General features: G+C 45.0%; 1 protein-coding gene and 1 long non-coding RNA gene across 6 annotated transcripts in view; one reads left to right on the top strand and one right to left on the bottom strand.

The window, feature by feature from the left end:
- Window positions 1–3,703: 3,703 nt before the first annotated feature.
- Mpc1 (mitochondrial pyruvate carrier 1) lies at window positions 3,704–18,979 on the bottom strand. The gene is made up of 5 exons (XM_052750801.1): window positions 18,800–18,979; window positions 8,328–8,331; window positions 5,103–5,199; window positions 4,398–4,530; window positions 3,704–4,210 (listed from the first exon to the last, which is right to left on the bottom strand). The coding sequence occupies exons 1-5, from the start codon at window positions 18,868–18,870 to the stop codon at window positions 4,186–4,188; spliced, it is 330 nt and encodes a 109-aa protein (XP_052606761.1). The 5' UTR covers window positions 18,871–18,979; the 3' UTR covers window positions 3,704–4,185.
- Window positions 18,980–19,092: 113 nt separating this feature from the next.
- LOC128118273 (uncharacterized) overlaps window positions 19,093–26,308 on the top strand; it is a 34,555-nt gene continuing 27,339 nt past the window's right edge. For all 5 annotated transcript variants that reach the window (XR_008221092.1, XR_008221091.1, XR_008221090.1 and 2 more), the window contains exon 1: window positions 19,093–19,574. This is a non-coding gene — a long non-coding RNA (uncharacterized LOC128118273). The remainder of the gene's footprint in view (window positions 19,575–26,308) is intronic.

Here is a 26,308-nt window from a genome sequence, read left to right as displayed (position 1 = left end):
CCAGAAGAGGGCACCAGATCTCATTACAGATGGTTGTGAGCCACCATGTGGTTGCTGGGAATTGAACTCAGGACCTCAGGAAGAACAGGCAGTGCTCTTAACCGCTGAGCCATCTCTCCAGCCCGTCTTCTGGTTTCTAACACCATCCCTCATAACCAGAGTTCCCTGCAGTATCTACATGTCAGGAACAGGGGAAGAATAGGAGTCAGGAGGAATCTTGTACCAGAAAACATGGAAGCTTTCAGAAATCAATGAGTTTATGTCGAAAGGTTATCTTTTAAGGTATTCCCAGAGGCTAAAGGCATGGCACTAGAGTGCTCCCCCACCCTCACCGCACCCCTTCACAAAATAATGCTAATAGTATAGTTTATGGGAGCCCACAGAGGTTTCCTAGTGAGAACTTACTCAGAGTCAGAGTCTGAGCTTGCTTTACCCAGCAGGACTGCATAAGGAGATGATTTGGCCACAGGCGTGGTTACTAGGTGTTTGGAAGGGTCTATGCTTGGCTGTATGGTGTGCTTTGATCTTGCAAGGGGGAGGTCTTTTAACTCTCCCCTTGGCATGTTATAAAAAGCCCTTTTCGCCTTTAATCCCAGCACTCGGGAGGCAGAGCCAGGCGGATCTCTGTGAGTTCGAGGCCAGCCTGGTCTCCAAAGCGAGTTCCAGGAAAGGCGCAAAGCTACACAGAGAAACCCTGTCTCGAAAAACCAAAAAAAAAAAAAAAAAAAAAAAAAAAAAAGCCCTTTTCAATAAAGGACGAGGCCCTCCTGAAGCTATCCTGTGTTTCTGTCTTTCTTCTCATCAGCTAGGTCTCTCTTTCTAATTTTTTCTTATCCCTCTCTCCTCCTCCTAAGAACCCTAGAAAAGGTGGGGAAGGTAGGAGCTGGACTCCCACAGTCTCCCACAATAGTTAATGGAAGCATATTAAGTCTACAAACGTTTGTGAGTCTGTGCCATGATTAAAACATAAAGATATGTTTAATCTTTAATCTCAGCACTGGGGAGGCAGAGGCTGGCAGATCTTTGGGAGTTTGAAGCCAGCCTGTGTTAGAAACCCACCACAGAGCCACTCCCTTGTCAGTGGTGGCCGAAGGCTGTCATGTCTCAGATGGATGGTCCTCTCAGAGCACCAGAGAATGAGCAGCTCTGCCAGGGGGCTGAAGAACAGTGAGGTTTGGTGCCTGTAGGCCATGGAATAGGTGGGTAAACTGAGGTAAGGTGATTGTGAGCTGCCTAGGTTTCATAACGAAAGGGTCAAAAGAGCCAATCCAGTATTGTTACAGCCACCCAAACCAAGGCAACATTCAGTGAGTCCCCTCTTCCAACAGCCCTTAGGGTAAAACCAGCTCTGTGATTTCTAACCTTGATGGCTCCTCTCCATAGACCTCTAGTCTGTGATGCCCTGTCCCCAAGATACTAACCTGCCCAGGCCGGTCATGCCTACTCACCTTCACTTGTGACGCTGCAGTCTAGGTGTCTACCAAATGTCTTCTTAGCAATCCGATGCACTGTCACTGTCCCCAGGCATCATGTCATTCATTGTGTTCACACCCTCATTACTGTCTGTAAACGCTTCACACTCATCTTGACAACGCCTAAGAAATCTCAGGTACAATGGAAAGTCAGAAAGTCTGCCCTCAGCTTAAGCTTCTGAATGACAGCTGCTTCCTGAGTAAGGTGTGGAAGGGGCAGAAGAAACTGAGTGGTGTGACCTAAAGCCAGCTGAGGTCAGAGAATTATGAAACAAAAGGCCATTGATTTCTCCAGAACAGGCAGCCCATGCGGTTCGCCCCTGGGGCGGACTCCCACTGTGTGGGCTGGAGATTCTTGGTTATACAGGAAGGTTTCACAATTGTCACCTCTGCCCCAGAACTCAATACAAGAAAATTGCTACTGGAGGTGAAACCAACGTGGCACAAGAGTTTTGACAACTGAATTAGTATCCTCTTAAATGTTAGTCACAACTGAGTCTATTTTGCTATTGGAAATGAAAAATACTTGTAGCCCTTATTTTTAAGAGTCATGGGACAATGTAATTTATTATTTTAAAAGTTTGTTTTTAAGGCAAAGGCAGGCAGATCTGAGTTCAAGGCCAGCCTGGTCTAGAGTGAGTTCCAGAACAGCCAGGGCTACACGGAGAAACCCTGTCTCGAAAAACCAAAAAAAGAAAAGTTCGTTTAGTTGGACTTTTAATCAGTTTTAAGTCAGCCCAGCTGTTTGCAGTTTTATCCTGCAGCCTTTCCGTGAATGCCCGGCCTCTCACAACAGTGTTTTATCTGCCTCTTCTCTGACACACACCGCAGTGCTGAGGCCACACGCTGTACTGAAAAGGTCGGAAATCACATACTCTCCGATCAACTGACCAGACATCAATCAAATGCTGTGAAAATGGGCTCCACCAAATACATATATAAAAAACAGGAGCCCCCAGGGCTGGCAGAAACCATTTCCAAATCTTTTTTGTTGGTTTGGTTTGATTTTTTAGAGACAGGATTTGTGTGTAGCCCGGGCTGTTCTGGAATACACTCTGAGAACCACGCTGGCCTCAACTCAGATCCACCTGCCTCTGCCTAACCCTTAGCGCTGGGATTAAAGGTGTGTGCCAACACAGCCTGGTCTAAATCTTTTTTTTTTTTTTAAATTACATCCTATATATTTATTTCATTATTTGTGGATGTGCACACACACACACATACACACACTATAGCTCAAGTGTGGAAGTAGAAAACAGTTTCCAGGAATCAGTTCTTGCTACTGTGTGGGTGCCAACAATCAAACTCAGGTCTCCTGGCTTGACAGCAAGTACCTTTATGTGCTGAGTCTCCTCATCAGCAAAGAAATCTTTATTTCCTCATCTGAGTTTCACAAAGAACCTTTTCGTGAGAAACCTTCGGAGAACTATTGGCTTGCTTTAGGGACCCCTCTGGGTCTCGTCTGCTGCTCTGCTGCTGGGTCTCTGCAGCTCTGTCTTCACCTGGACTCTTCTTCATGGTTGCCCTGGGGAGCTGGTCAGTCTTCCTGACGGAAATAGGAAAAGTCTTGGGCTCTCTCCTCAATGTTCAAGGCTATTCAGTCAGAACTTTCCCCAAATGTTGAAAGAACAAGATTCAAATCCACAGAAACTGGGTGGCTAACTCCTGGGGATCAGAGGCCCGGGAAGGCCATGGCTGTTATTCTGTAACTGCACTTTACATAATAAAGCAGATGAAACAATCCATGGCTCCCAGTGCTGGCTCTCTGGTGTCTGTTAGAAAGGGTCTGTGACAGGCATGCACTGGACCATTCCCAGGGGGCCCCTGGCTATGGCTGCAGATGCAGCTTGGCAGTGGGGAGCCTACAGTGGGGCCCCTTGCTGTGGCTGCAGATGCAGCTTGGCAGTGGGGAGCCTAGAGGGGGGCCTCTGGCTCTGCCAGGTTATCAAGTATTTTGCAACTTCTAAACTACCATCATCCCACCCTCACCAAAGAACAGTACTTCTTCAGAAGACTGTGAGGCCTAAGAGTGAGAACAGGGACCCAGGCGTGTGCATTGTGAACAGCTGAGGCTGGAGGACTCTCCAAAGGACACCCCCTTCAGCTCTTCATTCCCTCAGGTCACATCAACAGTTCTCAGGGAGTCCCATTTTTCTTCTGAAACTACCCTTTCAGGTGTTTAGTCCTGCAGTTTCCTAACCAACACAGCAAGATATACAGTCACACTCAAATAGCAAATATTTAAATCCTTTATTGCCATTAAGTTACAGATCTCAATCTACACACTATGGAAAACACTGGAAAGTATGTGTAGACATGTGGCCAACTGAGGGATGTACTATAGTCATTAAAGAAAGAGTCAAGAATTTGAATAAGTGCTTATAGTTATAAAATTTTGTTCCTTAGATTTTTATTACACAAATCCCAATAGATAATATACATATTACTACAGAGTACTACAGATAAAACCATCATTCAAAATTATTAAATTAGTTGCATATTTTGAACTACTCTTGATGAAGACAAATACATTTTAGCAGTGATAAGGCAGCAAAGAGTTGGCTTGGGAACTCCCAGCTAGTCTATAATGTTGGCATGGTAATTAAAGATAGCTTTCGTGTTTTCCCCTCAGCAAGACCACGTGTGCTGATGCGATCTGTGGCTTGGCAGCAGTGGCTGGGCGCTGTACCTTTAAGAGCTGGTCTGTGCACCGCTATGCAGATGCCTTCTTACTCATCCTGGAAACAGAGAGTTCCAATGAGAAACAAATTCTCCTGCCAGCCTCAGAGGCTCCGCATGGTTTTAGAAGACACATTTCTGTTATGTGGTTTTGTAACAATGGTACATCCTATTTCACACTCATTTTTGTTTTTTTAATAGAGTTTCTCACTAATTCCTCAAAACAATATATTAAAATTTGCTTACTCATAGTTGATAAGCCGTCCTCCCTGAATGAGCTGAGCTACTTCATTTGTTACATGGCAGGCAAACAGAAGCCAGTTTCGAGGTTGTACCTTGTAGGCAAATCTCATGAATGTCAAAGAATAGCAACAGAGGGCTGTAGAAACATCAAAACAAAAGAACATGAGCATCTAGGATACCAGGCTGAAGGAAACAACTCAATATGTCCAATGCAAAGAACTTCTAAGCCTCTATAGAAGGCTGGGAAGCTATGGGAATACTCCACTGTGTCATGGGCATGTCTGTTGTTTATTACCTGAAAGTTTAGGAACATGCATTAGCAGGAACAAGTGGAATTCAGTTCTTGCCACTTCTGCTGTGTGCTAGAGTTTTTATATCAATCCTTTGAAAGAATTGCTGCTTATACTTCCCCTTCATGTATGTTCAAATACTGGAGTCAAGTAAACCCTGCCAGATCAAGTTTATAATCAAATCTGTTGGCTACGAGGATGATTAGAATGACACATACTGTAACTAAGCAAACTACATCTGAAGCAAATAATTTTCACATCTCCCAAATACTTCAAATTACTCTCTCAGAGAGAGCAGCACTCTTCGATGCCCTTATATTCTTCATGTGACTTCCTAATAGCAACCATAACGTGTGGTGAGATGTATGCAGAAGCTACATCATGTGTCATGCCCTCCGTGATCTCAGTGTGTTCTTACCAAAGGTCATCCGCCCACTGATAATCTCTGGAGACTTCTTCATGTCATTGATTGCAGCAATGGGGAGACCCCAGTTGGCAACTGGGCCCCAGAAGTGCTGCAATAAATAGAGGGGAGAGAAGAGGGAGTTAGAGTGAAGCCACAAACACCTGTATTTCCACCCTTCTAACAACCACAGTACATGACAACAAGTCTGATTGTTCACTGTGTCCCTGACTCAGTTCTTCTGTGAGCCCAGAACTACGAAGGGCCGGCTGTTTATTCCAGCTCCTCACTGGCTTCCACACTACAAGTCAGTGACCCCTGACTATGCAGCCAGAGAAGGGAAATGTTACAACTTCTGACAGTCCATCCTTACACAGTTTAAGCCTTGTTACAGCTACTGTCTACAGTATGTTTAAATCTATCAAAATGCTTGGCCTCTAGTTTTCATTAAGTTACCTGTTAGTAAAATGCAGAGCATAAATTGGACACTTTTTCTGAAGAAAAGTTCACAGTAGGAAGGAAAGAATACTTTTTTAAAGATTGATTTTTTTCCCCCAAGACAGGGTTTCTCTGTGTAGCCTTGGCTGTCCTGGAACTCACTCTGTAGGCCAGGCTGGCCTCGAACTCACAGAGATCCACCTGCCTCTGACTCCTGAGTGCTGGATTAAAGGTGTGTGCCACCACTGTCTGGCTTGATTTTGTTTTTTTTGAAATACAGTCTTACTAAGCAGTGCTGGCTACCCTGAAATTCACTATGTAGACCAGGCTGTCACCAAATTCACAGAGATCCACCTACTTCTGCTTGGATTAAAGGCAGGCACACTATGCTCGGCTTAAAAGATTTTCTTGAATTCTGTGTCTATGTGTTTGTGTTTGGAGGGGTATCTATAGGTCTAAGAGTAGGTGCCTTTGGAGTTGAGAAGAGGGCATCAGGTACCCTGGGAACTAGTTACAAGTAGTTGTGGGCCACCCAACGTAGGTGTTGGGAACAGAACTCAGGTTCTCTGCAAGAACAATACCTGCTTTTAACTGCTGAGCCATCATCTCTTCAACTCAAGTAAAGAAATATTTTTCAGCCTGTACATGAAATATATTAAGATCAAAGAACCTGAAAATCTACGGCCAGGGTCTCCCACATTAGGAAATTAAGATTGTTTGAAAATACTTTTTGAATACAAAAAAAAAAAAAACAAAAGCAGATCATTCTAAAACTATGCTTATCTAAAGTAACTAAAATTAAGCTGTTTAATAGCAGCTATGTCTAGTTTATTCTAATTTCTGAGGCAAAAATGTACTAAGTCAATGATTTTTGTCAACTGAATTAAAATTGTTTGCATAGAGTTTGAAAACACTAAATGGTGAAAACAGCCTTCACTGGACTTCCAGCTCAGGGGGGATTGTGATGAATAAAGACTGAAATATATTTCTAGACTTTGCTTTGAGTAGTGGTTGTTACAATCTTAAAAACCCTCCAGGAAGTGGGAAAACAAGGGCAATACAAGAAAAATAATTTAGGACCGCATTTGGCATGCTGGGAGAATACACTGAAATGCTAACCCAACATGCTTAAATGTTAGTTCTGAGGCTCATGCTTTGAGTAATTATGCTACAATTTCTATTCAGCCAGCATGATAAGGACTGCCCAACTCTATAGAACACGGCTTGTTGGTTTAAGGAATCTCTGGGCTTCTGTGTTGAGCAACTAGTCTTCATGCAGTCAAACCGCTATTATCTAAGTAAGCTGTTCACTGCTTATGTCCTCATTTTTGTAATTCAACACGAGATTAACTTTCAATTCTCCCGTACGCCCAGACCTTTGTAATGTGAGTCCTTCCTCCTTGATTACTCTGCTGACTTCTCCTCCTACCTGTCTCTTTATTAGATGTTGCTTCATCCTCAACTTTACTGCTTGCTCCATAACAATGTTGCTTTTCCTCTTTTCTCTCTCTCCATTTGGTCTAGTTCCATCTCTTTCCCGTTAATCTCTTTCCAGTGCTCTGCACTGTATGGTTGATTTGATTTGATATTTACTTTATGACGCAGATTGTGACTTCTCTAACAAAGCCTCAAGAGTTACTCTAAGAGGGGCTTACAGCCCTGTCTACCACCAGGTGTAACCTGCCTTCTGCCCAAGTAGGAACAGACAATGGAATCGATCTGAAGCTGTCTAGATGCCTGAAAAATTCCTAGTTAACGCCTAAAGAATGTCTAGTTAAATGATGGCAACTTTAAGAATAAATTTTTGATTATATGACATGGAATTCTAAAAGCTAAGAAAGACACACAGAACTATAGCATTGAGCTATCTATTAATTTTATTTAAATATATTCCTTACAAAGGCAAGGGTGCTGGGTGTGTGGTACATGCCTCTAAATCCCAGCACTCTGGCATCTATGGCAGGAAGATGGTGAGTTCAAGTCAACCTAGCCAGGTATGGCAGTACACACATTCATAGAGGCAGGGGGATCTCTGTCAGTTTGAGGCTAGCCTGGTTTAACATATCAAGCTCCAGACCAGCCAAGGCTGCTTGCTTAGTGAGACCCTGTCTCGCTAACAAAGGAAATAATTAATAAATTAATAGTAAATCAGCCTGGTCTACACGGGTCTCTGTTACCAACAAATAGACAAACACACATAAGGCAAAAATCATTTCAACAAAGAAAGCTTTTTGTTGTTGTTTGTTTTGTTTTGTTTTTCTAGACAGAGTTTCTCTGTGAAGCAGCCTTGGCAAAGAAAGCTTTTAATGCACATTTTCTATCTGGTGCAAAATTGTAATTCTCTCTTCTCTGTTCTGAAATATGTGTCTGATCTAAGTTGCCAGAAATTGTAGTCAATTTATAGAAAAATAAGGAATTTTGTCATTAATATTTATCAGTTATATGCAAAAATGTTACTGTGCTATTTTTATTGTGGCTATAAAAAGTTCCAACAGAAACGAGCAGCATGGTGTAGGATCTGTCACATGGGAAGCAGGCCATGGAAACCACCCAGTCTGCTTCCCCTTCTCTCCCCTTCTCTTCATCAGCAACCAGTTCTGAAGTGACTCCAGTTAAGGAAGAAGTGCAGGCTCCTGTCTAAGCACAGGGGAGCTGTGGTCTCCAGAGGCGGGGCCTGCCAGCGTGCTTCACTTACAGCTCACCATCGAGCATGGCAGTCAACAGGCCACCCCAGCATGCCCACTGTCTGTAACCCCTACAGCACAGAGTCCGCAAGTGCCCAGAACGGACACAGTTTCTTACCGTACTGTTTGGGGAGGCACCAAGGTCCAGACAGGAGACATGGAGGAAACAAAACAGAAGAGAAGAATCAGATACTTCCGGGCACTTCCAGCCCATTTCAAACTAACATGCATCTAAGTTTCAGTTACATGCTAGCAACGCAGTTTACGTTAGGGCTGGCCAGATGGCCCAGTGGGTACAGGTGCCTGCCACCAAGTCCAACAACCCAAGTTGATTCCTGGGGCCTACGTTGTAAGGAGAAAAGCAAATCCTTCACAAGTGTGCTCTGACACATGAACCTCTCCCCACATAAAATAAGTGTAAAATGATTTTTAAGGAATCATATGCAATAACAAGTGAAGTAAAATCTTCACTCTATGAAAACAAGCTTCATCTTTAGAGCTGAGCTGCCTAATAGAAATACAATGTGAATACAACCCGGGCTGTACGTGTGACTTAAATTCATCCACAAGTCCCCTGAAGTGAAAAGAACAGAGTATGGTGGTGCACGTCCGTATTTGAGCACTCAGGTTAGAGACCATTTAATGTCACCAAGCAAATCTGAGGCTTGAACTATATAGTGAAACCCTGGTGAGTGAGTGTGTGTGAGAGTGATACAAATCATTCTTAAAGTTGTCCTAGAATATAAAAAAATTTAATATGAACATGTCATCACTAAAATTACTAGTTAGCCATGTCACATACTTTTTTATACTCATTGTTAGAAGTCTAGTGTGATTCTACACTTAATGAACATCTCAGTTTGGACTAGCCACAGTTCAAGTGTAGGCCAGTGGCCTATGGCTTACAGTGGACAGCACAGTCTTGGAAAGTGTTGAATTTTATTATTAATGAACCTTCATTATCACATAAAGTTAGTCTCATGAAAGGCCTGTATTTTTTTTTATAACTGACGTACCTAAAGTGGTGTCTGATGTGCAAAGTAATTATTGAATGAATGAAGGATGAATGAATGAGTGAATGAATAGTATTATTTTACGAATGTTATATTTTTTATCTTTTAAAAAAGATTTTTAAGGGAGTCGGTGGCACACGCCTTTATCCCAGCACTCAGGAGACAGGGCCAGGTGGATCTCTGTGAGTCTGAGGCCAGCCTGGTCTACAAAAAGCGAAATTCAGGACAGGCACCAAAACTACATGGAGAAACCCTGTCTCGGGAAAAAAAATCGAAAGAAAAAGATTTTTAAAATAAAAGTTTTGTAGGGCTGGAGGAGAGATGGCTTAGTTAAGAGCATCTAACAGAGGTCCATCTTGCATAAGACCTACGATCAATTCCCAGCATACGTGGCAGCTTACAACTATCTATCCCTCCGGTTCTACAGGCTCCTATGCTTCTTGTTGCCTCTGTGAGCACTTGCATACAAGTGCAGATATGCAGGCTCACAAACATACCCATTAAAAGGTCTTTTAAAAACAAAACACAGAAATCTGAAAAGTGAGCTAGAGAGATGGCTCAGCTATTCTAGAGAACTGAGTTTGGTTGGGCAGCAGCTCATAACTAACTACTGATAATTCTAATTCCAGGTGAGCTAACACCCTCTTATGGCCTCTACAAGCAGCCACACATTTAGTATACACCCATACAGACCCATATTTAATAAGACAATTGAAAAATAGAGTCATATTTCATGTTTTAGGCACATACAATTTGTGTTCTGTTTAAACAATATGAAAAGCATATTTGTGCAGAGCTACACTAGAAAAAAAATGCCTCCCCATATGTAACAGTCCACGTCCAGACAAAGGAAACTTGTAAGCAACACACACATCACAACTTGACCTTGGTGGAATAGTGGCAAGCATGGCTACTTTCAACTATAGCTTGGGGCAGTAATGTAAATCATGTGGAAAATGTTTGATTTTCTCTTTGTGTGGTCATCTGCTGTATTTCGGTCGAACATGAAAAACTGCGTTTGGATTGACACAGTGAACTCCAACTGTCATGGTAGAGAAACTATATTTATTCTCTGGACTGGATGAGCACGTGCCACATTGACACACTAGACAAGGTCACCGGTGGTTCTGCTGCCGTAAAACCCTGCACTCTGCCTTCTCTTCCTCTCTTACTCTTAACCCCTGGAAACCTCAGGTCTTTTACCTGACTCTGTAACTTTGCCTTTCCCAGAATGTCACATAGTTGGAATCTGTCCTAGTTTGTTCTGTTGCTGTGAGGAAGACCAGAGCCAAAAGCAACTTGGAGAGGAAAATGTTTATTTATATTATGGCCTACAAGCCATCATGAGGGGAAGTCAGAGCAAAAACTCCAGAGGCAGGAACCAAAGCAGAAGCCCTGGAACACTGGTTACTGGCTGGCCCTCCATGGCCTGTTCAGCCTGCTTCCTTACACAGCCTGAGACCATGTACCCTGGGGTAGCACTGCCCATAGTGGGCTGAGCCCTCCAGTCTGAATCAATAATCAAGAAAATAGCCCACAGGCCAGTCTGATAGGGAGAATTCTTCAAATGAAGTTCCCTCTTCCCAGATGACCCCAGTTTGTGTTAAGTTAGGCCTGACTAGGGGTTCCAACAGATCAGATTTGGCTACTCATGGCACTGTTAGGAGGTGTGGCCATGTGGAGTAGGTGTGGTCTTGTTGGAGGAAGTGTGTCACTGTGGGGGTGGGCTTTGGGGTCTCTTTTGCTCAAGCTTTGCTCAGTGTGACACTCAGGCCACTTCCTGTTCCATGTCTGCCTGCACGCTGCCATGCTCTCTGCCATGATGACAATGGACTGAACCTCTGAACTGTAAGCCACCACCTCAGTTAAATGTTTTCTTTGTAAGAGCTGCTGTGGTCATGGTGTCTCTTCACAGCAACAGAAACCCTAACTAAGGCACAGCTCCAAGTCCAATCAAAGGCATGGCTGTGAAGCAGGTTACTCGATATGGCCACACAGGAGGAGCAGGGGACTCTCATTCTACAGGCTACCGTCAAGGTGCTGGCAACAGCTTATAGATTACTATAGTATATAAATAACAGATTGCACTGGGGAAGGAACAAGAGCAGGGACAAGGTGTATGCATAGCAAGCAGTGGTCAGCTGTGTTCTGGGTGATCGTTTTCTCAGCTCTGGTTCTGTGTGGTCCTGCTGTGGAAAATTACCGTGTGTGTCAGGGGGCGGTGGGGGGGTGTTCAGCTCTTGCTGTGAAATAATTTCTTCACTTGACGGGGAGCTTCAGTTCCATCATTGAGTGATCTGCCTGCAAGTCTTATTGTTCCTGGAATTTTGAAAATTCCTTAGCTACCCTGATCTTGGTGTCCTCAGACTTCAGAGGGGAAGAAAGACTAGGTCACTTTAGGATGAATCAGCTTTGTAGTACCAGTTTTAGACTAACACTCCTTAAATAATTAACATGTTTACTTGCAGAGCTGGGCAGGAATCTGACCTCCAGTTTAAGGTAGTAGAGACGACAGATGCAAAACGAAGGCAAAGATGCTTTTCTGTGTGGACATGTTTATGTGCACATATGTGTAGGTCAGAAGACACCCTCAGCTGCTACCCTTGTCAGGTGCTACCCATCTTAGTTTTTGTTTGTTTACATCGGTCTGGAGTTTGCAAAGTAGACTAGGTATACTGGCCAGCAAACCCAGGCTTCTGCCTGTCTCCACGGCCCCAGTGCTGGCGTTACAGTGTGCCACCACTCCCAGCCTCATCCTCCCTTTTGAGACAGGGTCTCATTGTGTATCCCTGGCTGGTTAGAATTCACAGTTGATATGTAGACCAGGCTAGCTCTGAACTTGAAGAGACCCACCTGCCTCTGTGCTGGGTTTAAGGGAGTATGCCTCCACACCTGGCTTCATGTCAGCTCTTTTAACACGTTTCTAGAGATCACATTTGTCTTAGTTAGCACTTGTATTACTGTAATATAAGTGATAAAACACCATGACCAAAAGACAACTTGGGAAGGAAAGGATTTATTTCAAGTACACTTCCAGGTAATGGTCCATCATCTGAGGCAGTTAGGATAGGAACTCAAGTAAAGCCAGAACCTTTAGTAAAGGTAAATTAAAGGAGAAGCTGATGCAAAAGCCATGAAGGAGTGCTGCTCATTAGCTTGTTTCCTCTGGCTTGCTCAGCCTGCTCGAATCCAGGACCACCAGCCCCATCACCAACAAGGAGCTGGGCCCTCCCGCATCAATCACTAAGAAACTGCTGTACAGGCCTGGCTACAGCCTGGCTTTATGGAGACATTTTCTCAATCAAGGTTCCCTCCTCTCAGAAGACTCTAGCTTCCATCAAGTTAACATAAAAACTAGCCAGCACAAAACAGAACTATCACCCCAGGCAAATGCTAAGCTTTAATCCTGCTTTGAGTTGCCCACCAGACATCCTTTTGCAGGCAAAGAGCTTTTGACAAAAGAAGCCTGAATCCTGATTACAGAATCTTCTACTATTTGCTGTTTTCAAGTTATTTCATTTAGTAATGTTAAGTTCCCTTTATGTTTTCATGATTTTGTAGCTCATTTCCTTTTGGTCCTGAACAATATTCTACTGTCTGGATGTGCTATTAATCACTCACCCACTGAAAGACAACTTGTTTGATGGGCAATTATGCATAGAGCTGCTATAAATAGCCGTATGTTGGTTCCTGGGTGGAAATGAATTTTCAAGCTCTGTTTATATCAGGTGGTATGACATCAGATATATAATAGGAGCAGGTCAAGCTTTGCAAGAAAGGCTGAACTATCCTCCAGAGAGGCTGTACCATTTGTGTTCCCACCAGCAGCAAAGAGTTCCCCTGGCTCCAAAGTAGCTGCAGTACTGCCAGTGCTGCATGTGGGCGATCACAGTAGATGTTCTGTTCTATTTCATTGACTTAATGTGCACTTCTTTCTATGGTAACGCAGGACGAGGAGCAACTTTCATATGCTTACTTGCTGTCTGTGTGCCCTTATGTGATCTGTTATGACCTTCATCCTGCTTCAGTTTAGTTATCTCAGGAACTTGGTCTATTTCAGGTAATGGTTATCGTTTTCAAATACTTTTAACATTGTTTTCTGAGACAGGGTCTCCTTGTGTAGCCCAGGCTGGTTTGCCTCCACATTTTGAGTTGGCATTTACAGGCATGAAAAACTTAGTCTTAAGGAAGATGTGCCCATTCTTTCTCTCACGGATCATGACTTTGGCGCTGTATCTAAGTCATTGCCAACCCCAGATCACTTACATTTTTCTCCCACATTCTATAGTTTGCACTTTATGTTTAGATCTACAAATGTAAATTGAGTAAATTTTTTGTTAAAGACATAGGATGTGTCTAAATGTTTTGTTTTGTTTAATGTGGATGGCCAGTTGCTCGGTGCCATTATTTTGTCTTTGACCCTTGGTCAAAGTTCACTTGGCTGTACTTATGTGTGTTTACTTATGACCTGTCTAGTCTGCGCCACTGACCTATTTGTCTATCCCTGTGTTAGTGGCACAGGTTTGATTACTGTAGCTTTACAGTGAATTGTAAAACTGGGTAGTATCAGCCTTCCAACTTCGTTCTCCCTCAGCACTGTATTGCTTATACTGGGTCTACTGTCTCTCCATATAAACTACTTATCTACTAATCCATTCTTATTATTTCAAACTATATGAAGTCCAGAATCTATTTCCTGATACCACAAAATCATTTTGTGGTAGTTTGACTGGTACTGCACTGATTCTCTAAGTTAAGCGGGAAGAATGGTTATCTTGAAGATCTAGAGTCTTTCCATCAATGGACTTGGAGTAGCTCCTCTCCGATACTTAGTTCTTTGATTATCTTTTAAAGTTGTTTTCTTAGATAGCTCTTACATATAATTTTGCTAGATTTTTTTGTATCTACATCTATTTCATTTAGGGATAGGGATGTAGCTTAGTGATGGAATGTGTGTTTAACATGCACAAGGCCCTGGATTCAATCCCCAGCACCCAAAACAAAATAAGACTCCAGCATTTGAATGTGATAATGTAAATGACATTGTATTTTAATTTCAAATTGCATTTATTAGTTGAAAGTGAATAGGAAAGCAACAGACTTTTATATATTAACATCGTACCCTAATCCTTGCTATAATCACTTGTTAGTTCCATAAAGTTTTGGTCCTTTGGGATTGTCTACATAGAAAATTATATCATCTTTAAGTTTTGTTGCTTTCTTCCCATTATGACATCTATCTTTTTTTTCATAACCGCATTAGTCAGAACTTATTTGATGTTAAAAAATAGTACTAGGGGCATCTTTGTCTTGGTTCTGATCTTAGTGAGAGTTAAGCTTCTCATTATTTGATATACATACATATATACACAATATATAATATATATCTATTTCTTGTGGGGTCAACAACTGCCTATTATACTGTTCATTCTATACTGAGAAACACAGTAAGCACTATGAATTTAATCAAGTGCTGCTTCTATTACTCAATTACAAGTTTGATGACATAGAATGATAAAGACAACTACCATGGGATGTGCTTATCTTTGGTTTTCCCTTATTCTGAGTAGTGACTGGCTGGCTCAGAGTTCTTTCCTATGCTCATTTTTATTTTCCAGCATCTGATGAGTCTGCTGACTTCAGTCTCTTTGGGACTGATAGGTTTTGCTATATTTCTTTGAAAACACTGAGAGCAATTTAAGGAACATAGTTTACTATAAACTCATTTAAATTTTTTCATTTATTTTACATCCTGATCACATGGGATGAGATTTTAAGGTTGTCTGGATTATAATTCTGTATTTTGCTAAAAATGCTCACCTATATTTCAATTATTTTCACAAAACTTTATCTATTATTTTAGTTGTTATGTAACAATTAGAACCTGTGTTAAATGATAGTAAAGACCCCTGTAAACTGGATAAACTGGACTTTCCAGTTATCAAGAGACTCATAGCTAGGTCTCAACATTTTCATCTTCATTAATTCTGAAGGTCAATAACAGAACAAGAAGTGCTGAGAGAGTCCAAAGGCAGAATGTGAGAAATAGTGTTGCAGAGAGAAGGTGTCAGGGGCAGAAGGTACCAGGCTGGGTGTGGAGGTGCACACCTTTACTCCCAGCACATAGGAGGCAGAGGCAGGCAGGTCTCTGTTGGTTCAAGTTCTCCCAGGTCTACAGAGTTCCAGGCCCAGCCATGGTCACATGAGGTGAGCTTGCCTCAACCTCTACCCCCACCTCCCCCAAAACAACCTGCTCTCTTCCGAAGCCATTTCCATGCATCACTCTTCCTGAAGTCTTAAGCTGACAATTTTCTTTTGGCTTCACAAGTTGAGCATTCAGAGGACCTCAAGTTTTCTGCTTGGTCTAAACGTCAGTTTTCTCAAGTTGCAGGTGAAATGCTCGGTTATTTCCACTCTAATATTCCATGTCGGAAGCATTCCCTTTATTTCCACTAAAACTTTTCATTTTTTTTTCATTTAGGTAGACAATATAAACTCTTAAAGCTTTCCTGGGAATGCAGAAGTTAAAGTCAACTTAGAATAGAACACCTTATTAACTTGAGAATATTCACTGCCAACATCTCACTAATCCCAGAGTTGTAAGCATGCTGAATGGCTCTCTCTCTCTCTCTCTCTCTCTCTCTCTCTCTCTCTCTCTCTCTCTCTCTCTCTCTCTGTGTGTGTGTGTGTGTGTGTGTGTGTGTGTGTGTGTGTGTGTGTACACAGTCACCTCTGCTCCTATATATAAACTTGAAAATAAACCTCTAAAATAAATCTGTACAAGTGCTGATTTCCTCAGTCCTTAAAATACAAGTCTTACCTGACTGCTCATTCTAATTTAATCAAAAATCTAAGAGGAATGAGAGAGAGAAAAAAGGGCTATTTTGTTTTATCCTGTCAGTAAGGTACATAAGGAAATAGTTTCTTAAGAAAAAAAACTTTGCAGCCAGGTGTGGTGGTGGCACACGCCTTTAATCCCAACATTCAGGAAGCAGAGGCAGATAAATCTGGGCCTAGTCTACATCTGAATTCCAGGACAGCCAGAGATATGTAGAGACCCTGTTTCAAAAACAAAACAACTAAAAATAAAAATAAAACTGGGGTTGGAGAGGTGACTCAGCAGTTAAGAGTGCAACTGCTCTTACAAAAGACCTGGGTTCCATTGCCAGCACCAACGTGGCGGCTCATAACTGTCTGTAAAGCTAGTCCAGGGGATCTGATGCCTCTTCTCACCTCCATAGGTACATATACTCAGGCACGTATCAAACACATAAATTAGAAAAAGAAATTGGAGGGCTGGGGTATAACTTAGTAGTACACCTTGTCGGGCTTACAAAAGGCACAAGTCCCGACTTTGGGCCTCAATATTCAAAAAGAAAGAAAAAGAAAAAAAAGAGAGAACTATTAAGAAAATACTGAACTAGAAATCTAGAAAGTTCTTGATCTGCAATTCTTATGGAAAACCAAGTCTGGCAACGTGGTTACTCTGGAGGTTGGAGGCGCTCAATTGAGTCTAGGCATTGAAGGCTAGTCCCAGGAAAAGAGAACCTCCTCTCCAAGGAAAAGACATCCTTATCAAGGTGAGTAAGGAGAGTTAGAGACATCCAAGGTATCAAACATATAATATCACAATAAAAAATCATGGTATGTTTGTCAAGCATTGCAGCTACTAAAGCATAAAACTAATCGTCACAAAGCTAGGAGGCAGCAGGACCAGCTTGCCTAGCACCAATCCAAGAAGCCCTGGGCTTCACACCCAGTACCACATAAACCAGGTGTGGTGGCACATGCCTGCCATTCCAGCACTCAGGAGGCAGAGGCAAAAGGATCACAAATTCAAGATTATCCTCAGCTATATAGGGAGCTGGGAGGCCAGTCTGCATTAAATGAGACCCTGTCTCAAAAAAAGAAAAACAGGCCGGGCGGTGGTGGCGCACGCCTTTAATCCCAGCACTCGGGAGGCAGAGCCAGGCAGATCTCTTTGAGTTCGAGGCCAGCCTGGGCTACCAAGTGAGTTCCAGGACAGGCACAAAGCTACACAGAGAAACCCTGTCTCGAAAAAACCAAAAAAAAGAAAAAAGAAAAACATTGTTTTTCTAATTCTAGAAGGACTTCAGTTCAGAAAATCTGAATAGTCAGCAGGCTGTAAACTCATGCAGATCTTTAGTTGGCAACGGATGTAAATAAAGCATGTATAAGTCATTAATAAAACACAAAGGACTAGAACCTTATATGTACAGAGCCATAATTAGATTTTTCTATGTATGATTTATTCTCCCTTCCTAAAGTAAAGCCAAGTTGTTGAGTGGGTGGCATCTAGAAGAAATAACTGAGAATATATATCACCATGGTAAGTTCTAGAAAGAAAAGTATTTTTTTCCTAGGGGAGAAAAAGCTAAAATTAAGTTTGCATTCAACACTTTACCTCTTTAGTACACTATTAACTATTAAAAAGAAAAGCTAAAAAGCAGACTTCCACTTACCTAGGTTTTAAAAATCACAAGAAAATAAAATTATGCTTGGAAACATTTTAAAACTGTTTCTAAGTTTTATGAAATACTTATACATAGAAGCGGTCAGCAGAAGACTTTAAGTGAAAATGAATTCTAGAAAGTGCCTCTTCGATCTCTCAAGGTCAAGCCCCCCAGACACACCGCTGTAGGGAAAAGCCCAGTCTCGGACTGCTTGGCTGCAGCTGACAGACATTGGTCGGTCCTGCCCCACCCTCCCTGCATGTCCTGTACCTTAAAGATGACAAAAGAAAAAACGATCTCGACGCAGCGGCAAACTCTAGCTCCCAGGACCCATCTCCGCGCGTCCGGGAACATTCCAACACCGCTCCCGCCAAGTCCCAGGCCCGTGACGATGGGGACACGAGGAGGGAGGTGGTGGCTGTCACCCAGTGTCCCCGCGTCAACCCACGCAAGGGCACCTCGACTGCCTGCCCGCTCGCCCAGTCACGGTCACGAGAGGGAGTGGTGTCCCTCCAGTCACCTTCCGTTCCCTGTCACCTGCCATTCCCTAGGTCGCCCTGCCCGGGAGCGCCGTCCCCTCGGTCACCTGCAGTCCCCTTGATCACGGGTGGGAGCACCGTTCCCCTCGGTCACCTGCAGCCGCCCCCTTGGTCACGGGTGGGAGCAGCGTCCCCTCGGTCACCTGCAGTCCCCTTGATCACGGGTGGGAGCAGCGTCTCCTCGGTCACCTGCAGCCGCCCCCGTGGTCACGGGTGGAGCACCGTCCCCCTCGGTCACCTGCAGCCGCCCCCGTGGTCACGGGTGGGAGCAGCGTCCCCTCGGTCACCTGCAGCCGCCCCCGTGGTCACGGGTGGGAGCAGCGTCCCCTCGGTCACCTGCAGCCGCCCCCTTGGTCACGGGTGGGAGCAGCGTCCCCTCGGTCACCTGCAGCCGCCCCCTTGCACAGGGGAGGGAGCAGCGTCCCTTCCGTCCCCCGGCGTCCCTTCGGTCACGGGTGGGAGCACGGTCCGCTTGCCCGCGCGCGGCTCTCCCACCTTGGCACCGCGCCACACAGGGTTGTCCCGTGGCGGGGCGGCTCCCCACGGCCCTTCCCCGACGCTCACCTCATGAGATAGTCCCGGAAATCCTTGCTCCGGACATAGTCCGCCGCTTTGCGCACCAGCGTCCCAGCCATGGCCGTGCGGTTGGTTCGCGGTGCAGCCGCTCTCGGGACAGATGACACCAGCGTCGACCGGGCAGCGGCCCTCGGCCTTCTCACCCTGCGCCCGCCTCACGACACCCGGATACGCCTTACGGCCGCCCGGCGCCCCGCCAATGAGGGCGCGCCAGGCTGGAGCGCGCGGCCGGGATTGGCTGGCGCGGCCGACACACCTCCCGCCTGCCCTCCGGGCGGCGCGCGCCCGCGGCTCGGTCGTAAAAGGGCCCCACCCCCCCCCCACCCCGGCGGCGAGCGCAGGCTGACGGTTGCTAGGGACTGTAAGGGTGACACGTCTCTGTCCCCGGGCCTGCGTGGGCCTTGGGGGGGACACGGCGGGTAGGTCGGGCTCCCGTCGTCCTGCTCCCGTCCCTTGGCCCCGCCGGCGACGGCAGAGAGGCAGTGAGATCCTGCAAGCCGGCGGCAACCGGCTCGGGATGGAGTCACCGGGAGCCGAGCAGGAAGGCAGTTAAAAATAGCAGGAAGCCTCAGTCTCCAGAAGTGTGTGGCTGCTGCCCACGTGTGGAAAGTGAAGGTTACGTAAGTCCCCTCCGTGTGCACGCTGGAGGAGCGTTAGCTGGGACACCCGCCCGAGCCGGTGTCGAGGCTCAGAGCCGCGCCCCCGGACGTGGCGGGTGCAGGAGTGCAGAGCGAGTTGAGCTGACGGAAATGAAAAGGCCTGGGTACGTTTGCTCCTGTCACTACCACCTCCCCTAAACAAAGGAACGGCGCCCCGATCTCCTCCGCTTTAAACCGGATAGCACAAAGAACTCAGCTGCCTTCGATCCTCACCCTAAAATCTCATGGTCTCAGGAGACAGGGCCGCTCCCAGCCACACCTGAGTGGACCTCCCATACGAGCTAGTTAATGCCTGTCCCCTGATTCAAGTGCCAGTCTCTTCCTCTCTATAGGGGCTGGGACTATTACACCGTAGGTAGCATTCTTGCCTGGCATGCGTGGGAAACCCTGACTGGGTTCCATCTCCAGTAAGGCACAAACCAGGCGGGATGGTGAATTTGGGAGGTGGAGGCAGTATGATCAGAAGTTCAAGGTCACCACTGCCTGAGTCCTCAGGGCGGGGAATTTCGATGAATGCTGTTAAGCAAATAGTAATCTCACTTCTATGACTTACCCCTTCTGCATATAGTAAATGTGTGCGCCCTTTCTGAGATTTAACTTTTGTCAGTTTATCCTAACAACCTTCTGAGAATAGAGGAGACTCTACTTTACAAAAAGTACAACATGAAGCTGGGTGTGGTGGCACATGCCTTTGATCCTACCGCTCAGGAGGCAGAGGCAAGAGGCTGAGTTTGAGCCAGCCTGGTCTACAGAGCTAGCTCCAGGACAGCCGGGGCTACTCAGGGAAATCCTCTTCCCCCCCCCCCCCCCCCCCCCCCCCGGTTTTTCCAGACAGGGTTTCTCTGTGTAGCTTTGCGCCTTTCCTGGATCTCGCTCTGTAAACCAGGCTGGCCTCAAACTCACAAAGATCCGCCTGCCTCTGCCTCCCGAGTGCTGGGATTAAAGGCGTGCACCACCACCCGGCTGGAAGTCCTCCCTTTTAACTGCGTGGAGTTGCCTTAATAATTTCACCAATACCTGTCTCAAAAAAAAAAAAAAAAAAAAAAAAGGAGGAGGAAGAAAGAAAAACAAAAAACAAAAACACAATTTGGGGATTACACCCCAAAGCAACCGAAATTGAGTCATTTAGAATGCTTTCTGGGGAACACGGGCTTTGGAACGCACTGGCAGAAATGGATATAGGAAGATAAACCAAGCACTCAAGGGAATATATTCGTATTAACAGTGGGCATGCCTTTTGACCCAGAAAGTTCCTTTCTAGAGCTGACCTTTAACAGGCTAGTTTGTGCATCTTGTTTTAGTATGAAAGCAATCCTCGAGGAGGGTTAAACATATCACAATACACGTCTTTAGCAGATTATATAATATTCAGGGTAAGTTCTGGCATGTGTGGTGGCACATAACTAATTCCAGCAGGTGAGAGGTGGAGAAAGGAGTTTCAGGAGTTCAAAGCTGGCCTGGGCCACAGAACACCCTGTCTCAAATAACTAAACAGTCATAAGCCAGACCTGGTGGTTCACACCTTTAGTCCTAGCATTCGGGAGGCAGAGATGGATCTCTGTGAGTTCTGAGGCCAGCCTGGTCTATATAGTGACTAGCCAAGGCTACATAGTGAAATCCATAGTAAGAAAAAAAGAAAAGAAAAAAACAGTTGTTTATGTTCTGATGTTAAATAATTATAATATTTGCAAGAAAAAAAGGATAGGGAATACTGTGTAAAGTATGCTACTCATTTGTGCATAGGGATGTGTGTGCAAAGATACTGGAACAACATTGTCGGTGGCTGTCCCTAAGTGTAACTAATGGGACATGAGATGGAGAAAAAGCAATTTCATTTTTTACTGTGTAGCTCTGGCTGATATGGAACAGGCACAGGGCAGAGAGAATGCTGGGAGGAAGAAGGGTGAAGTCACAGGAGTCTGATGAGACGCAGGAGAACATGCCTTGCTGAAAGAAGGTACCACCATGTGGCAGAGGGTAGATAAGAAATATGGGTCAATTTAAGTTGTAAGAGCTATTTAGTAACAAGCATAAGCTATAGGCCAAGCATTTATAATTAAGTCTCTGTGTGGTTATTTGGGCACAGGCTGAAAGTCCACCTACAGTAGCTCACTACAGAGAGCCACACTGGAGATGGTATGGGCCACAGAGCATCTAGCTCCTGCCCAGTAGAGAGTTTGAAGAAACACTACAGAGGCCTTTGTACTACTGTCCCATTGCTGCCTCTGAAACAATATCAGGACATGTTTCTTACTCAGGGCTTCTGGACCTTGGAGCTTTCCATTAGCTCACACCCATGGAACACAGTGACATGGAATGTTGAAATATAGGAATAGAATCAGGAAGTCCCACTCTATTAAAGATCTTGACTGGAACGTGAACCCAGCTTTCCTGGATTCCAAAAGCCACACTTTCCACTGATGAAGAAAGAATTTCCCTTGTGTTAACATACATCTGCCTGAAGTAGGATTTGGGCAGTTCAGTCTAAAGCCTAAGAGAATGTGACAGCAGGCAGGCACACTGCTGATAATTTTCTGGAAGTTTAGAAGGCCAACTCCATATGCTCTTGCATGTTTGGACAGTGTGTGGAAGGTACAAAGACTAATGAACCCATCGCTGGCTACTTTGAGCCCAGTGTGCAGGTTGAGTTTGAAACGTCAGAAGGCAGTCCACCTCCTGAGCCCACGGATGCTCTAAATACATACTGTCACTGAGCTACATCCCAACCTCAGCATCTCCATATATGTATCCAATGTTTAATGGTCAGATCAGGATCACTGGCATATCTGTCACTCAAATACTCATCAGTTCTTTATTTTGGACCCTGAGAACAAGTGTCTTGGTGCATCCCAGCACTGAGAAGGCAGAATCAGAACTCTATAAAATTGAGGTCAATCTGGTTTATATGGTGAGCTTTGGGCTGGCCAGTGCAGCATGAACTACAGTTTTTATGGTACACAAGCTACAGCTTGGTGCCTAGTGTATTACTTCTGTCATTGCTATGGCAAAATACCTCACATTTTGGCTCATGATTTTGGCACAGAGTGTCCATAGCAGGGGAGGCATGTAGCAGAAGCTCCTCACATGGCTGTGGACTGGAACCAGGACCAGGCTGTAAGTCAAAGGCCTCCAAGCAGAGATGCTCATCTGTGGCACCCAGGCCCTGACACCTGGATGTTTTGTAAATGCCCCAACACATCATCACCAGCCCTGGAGATCAGGCTTCAAACTCATGATCCTGTAGGAGACATTTGGACATTTCACATTCAAACCATAACACCTAGCATGTGGGCTCTGGCTTTGATCTCCAGCACACATAAAAAGAATGTTGAACTGAAAAAAAAATAAAAATAGCTTGCCAGGCTCAGTGCCAGAGGCCTGTTAATACAGCACATAGGAAGCAGACACTGAAAGATTGCGAGTTTGAGGTCAGTTTTGAGTTACATAGGGAGTTCCAACCCAGCTTGGTCTATACAGCAGAACCCTGTCCCAAACATCTCTTATGGCTTACCTGCAGGCCCATGCTATGGGTTTTCCTTTGTCTACACAGCATATTCATCACGGTCTCGCTAATTCCCTCATGGTGTTGCTATGTATTCCCACCCTTTGACCAGGCTGCTCTGAAGCAAGTGTACCTCTGTTCTCCTTCCTCTTCACCTTTTTATTTTCAGTTTTTGATGTTTGAGGCGGGTTCTTACTGAACAGCCAACTAGAGACTCACTCACAATCCTGCTTATATAGCAGTGCTGGGATTACAGGCCTGAGCAACCACACCTTGTGCATTTTCTGTCCTGTCAATCAATGGGAAAGAGGGGTGAGGCTGAGGGGTTCCAAGTCTGAGCTAAAACCCTTCACTCTCCAGCTCAGCTCTTATCCAAGCATCATGTGGAGCTGAGGATGGTGAAAATCTACTGTCTGCCTGGCAGTGTTGTTGGTACTATAGCCGAGAATTGGAATTTAGATGCTTCAGGAATAGCTTGCTAGATGTGAAAATAGCCACCCTGGAACCCTGGTGCAGGAGAAAAGTTATCTACCAGAAGAAATCTCTCCCAGGCTGGTAACTGGGACCCCCAGTTCATCTATACATGACTTTTGCTTCATCTCTAGTATAAGTAACTACATTACTGTGGCAATGTGCAGGCAGAGAGCTTCTGTACCCAGTTTTGGCCCAAACTGTAAATAAAATCCTATCACCCATGTCAACTGATGTGAGCATCTCAGACCCAGCTCTCAGCTGAGTCCTGAGGTAATGTAAAGAGGCAGTTTCCCAGACTCCTGCGCTGCTCTTTTCTCTACGTCTGTCTTCATGTCTCAAAAGGAAAATAACTGTGTAACGACTGGCGTCCTTTGTGTTGTTTCTGCTTTCTTCAGTTCTGTCTCTGTCACTGACCCTCTGCTCAGCCTGTTAGGACTCAAGGAGCAGAGGGTCAAGGGCCCCAGACTGGAGAATGAAGCCACTTAAAGAGGGGGCGGTGAGTTGCTGGGTTTGTGCCTGATGAACTGTCCCACACAAGCACTTGCCTTCCCTCTTCATCTTCGTCCCGGGTTCTGGTTCTCACCCACAGACAGGGAAGTCACAAAAGACGGGTCTCACAGGCCAGCAGCTTTGAGGTTCCCTAATGAATAAGTGGCAGAGAGATAAGGGACTCAGAAACAGCCCCAGTCCGGTCACTGTGGAAGTGAGGGACTCATGTAGGGGTCAGTAAACACTGGAAGTTCCCCACTGAAAGCTGGGAGGACTGGATCATGGCAGAGTGCTAGGCTGTCATCCAAGCCACAGGGACCACTCTTAGTTCCCACATAAACACAGCCTGTGTCCTCGGGAGCTGAGCGGAAAGGGGAGCTCTTGGTCATGTAAGTGTGAAGCCTGTTTGCATCAGAGAGTTTGTTAGTGTAGTTTTCTGAGGCAGCCTGCATCCAAAGCCCCTTAGCCCAAGAGCCCATCCACTCAGAACATCTCACATGTTGGAGGGGCCAGTTGAGCTTTCTGAGTGGGGTGCCCTGGAATACTCAGAGTTGTCCACAAGTGGAAGTCATTAAATCCTACAGGGCCTCACTTTCCTAATCTATAATATAGACACAGTAACTATTATGTCACACCCTGTAGGTTGAATCTTTGTTTGTTTGTTTGTTTTGTTTTTCCAGACAGGGTTTCTCTGTGTAGCCCTGGCTGTCCTGGAACTCACTTTGTAGCTGGCCTTGAGCTTACAGAGATCAGCCTGGCTCTGCCTCCCGAGTGCTAGGATTAAAGGCGTGCACCACCATTGTAGGGATAACATCCATGGCAATGAGAAAATCAAGGATGGAACATGTACCTTCTGTGGATTGTGACTCAAACAAAAAAAAGAAAAGGAATAATGTCTTGGTGCTGTCACAGCACACTCCATAATACTCCCCTGCCCCTTCCTCCTTCTTTAAGGAACCTCAACCACTCTACCTGCTATATCCTCCTCTGGTTAACAAGCTGGGTCACAGCCCTCTAATGCTGCAAACCTTAGCTCTCCTGTCAAAGGGCAAGCACCAAGGATGGTATCCCTGCTGATTTCTGAACCTGGGAAGGTCAGGGCTGTGGCTTCTCTTACTGTCTGTCCTGGTCTGCCTGTCTGCTTCTCTTGCACACGGCCCTGTTTCCATGCAGGGTGACAACCAAGTTCCAAGAAGCTAATCAACAGCAAAGTGACACGTTTCTGCTTACAGAGCTTTCCATGAGGAAGCTGAGCTCCCTGGCCACAGTCAGCAAGAGTAGAGTCTGGGGCTGGAGAGATGGCTCAGAGGTTAAGAGCACTGGCTGTTCTTCCAAAGGTCCTGAGTTCAATTCCTAGCAACTGCATGATGGCTTATAACCACCTGTAATGTAATCTGGTGCCCTCTTCTGGCCTACAGGGATGCAGGCAGAACACTGTATGCATAATAAATAAATAAATATTTTTTAAAAAAGAGCAGAGTCTGTGATTGCCAGAGTGCCAGGTGTTCCTCCAGTCTGCTCAGCATACTGACTAGAATTCTACCGATAGCAACAGAGCAGGAAGCCATCTTTTAGGGGCTCCCAGTAGCCACACACAGGAGAATGTGAATATTGAAAAGAATATGTACTACAGATGTTGAAACACTGACATAAAATTCTATGATTTCCTGGTCCTGGAAGGGAAAAACAAGACTACAGAATGGGAGAAAAATGTTTGCAGATCACCTGTCTGATAAGGGATCCATATCTAAAACACACAAGGAACTCTTTTTTTTTTGGTCTGGTGCTGGTCAGACCAGGGAGCTGAAAACCCACACTACAAGAAGATAGATGCCCCTATGCTCTGTCAGCAACCATTATTGAATTACGTTTTCTTATTTTTGCACCAAGTCCTCAAGATCTGGTATATATTTTACATACATGATTCCTTTCAGTTCAGATACTAAATTTTAATTGACAAAATTTGATCTGTATTTAAATTTCTTAAAATGGAACGTCTTCAAAGTGTAGCCAGACTGAAGTTTTCCAAAACTGAACCTAGTCATAACATCGTCTTCAACGGGTGCAGTCATATTGACAAAATGTGTTCGTCTTTTTTCAGGAGAATTGATTTTCTTTGAGGCACACATGGTAGTTTTAAAATCCTATCACTTCAAGTCAAACAGTCTTACCTACTTTCCCCTCCCCATCTCCCCACCTTTCCTCTCGGTCCCTCCCTTCCGTCCCCACGGGGTTTCTCTTCTTACCACATAGCTCAAGCTGGCCTGGAACTCGCAGTCCCCTGTGCCAGTTTCCCTAGTGCTGGAGTCACAGGCCTGCACCATCACTTCTTGCTTGGTTCACCTCCTCTCATGGCAACTCATTTGTATTAAC

The sequence above is a fragment of the Peromyscus californicus genome, unplaced genomic scaffold (genome assembly GCF_007827085.1).
Source record: "Peromyscus californicus insignis strain IS unplaced genomic scaffold, ASM782708v3 Scaffold_22__1_contigs__length_63687245, whole genome shotgun sequence".
Lineage (NCBI taxonomy): Eukaryota > Metazoa > Chordata > Mammalia > Rodentia > Cricetidae > Peromyscus > Peromyscus californicus.
This window is presented reverse-complemented; position numbering and strand designations above follow the sequence as displayed.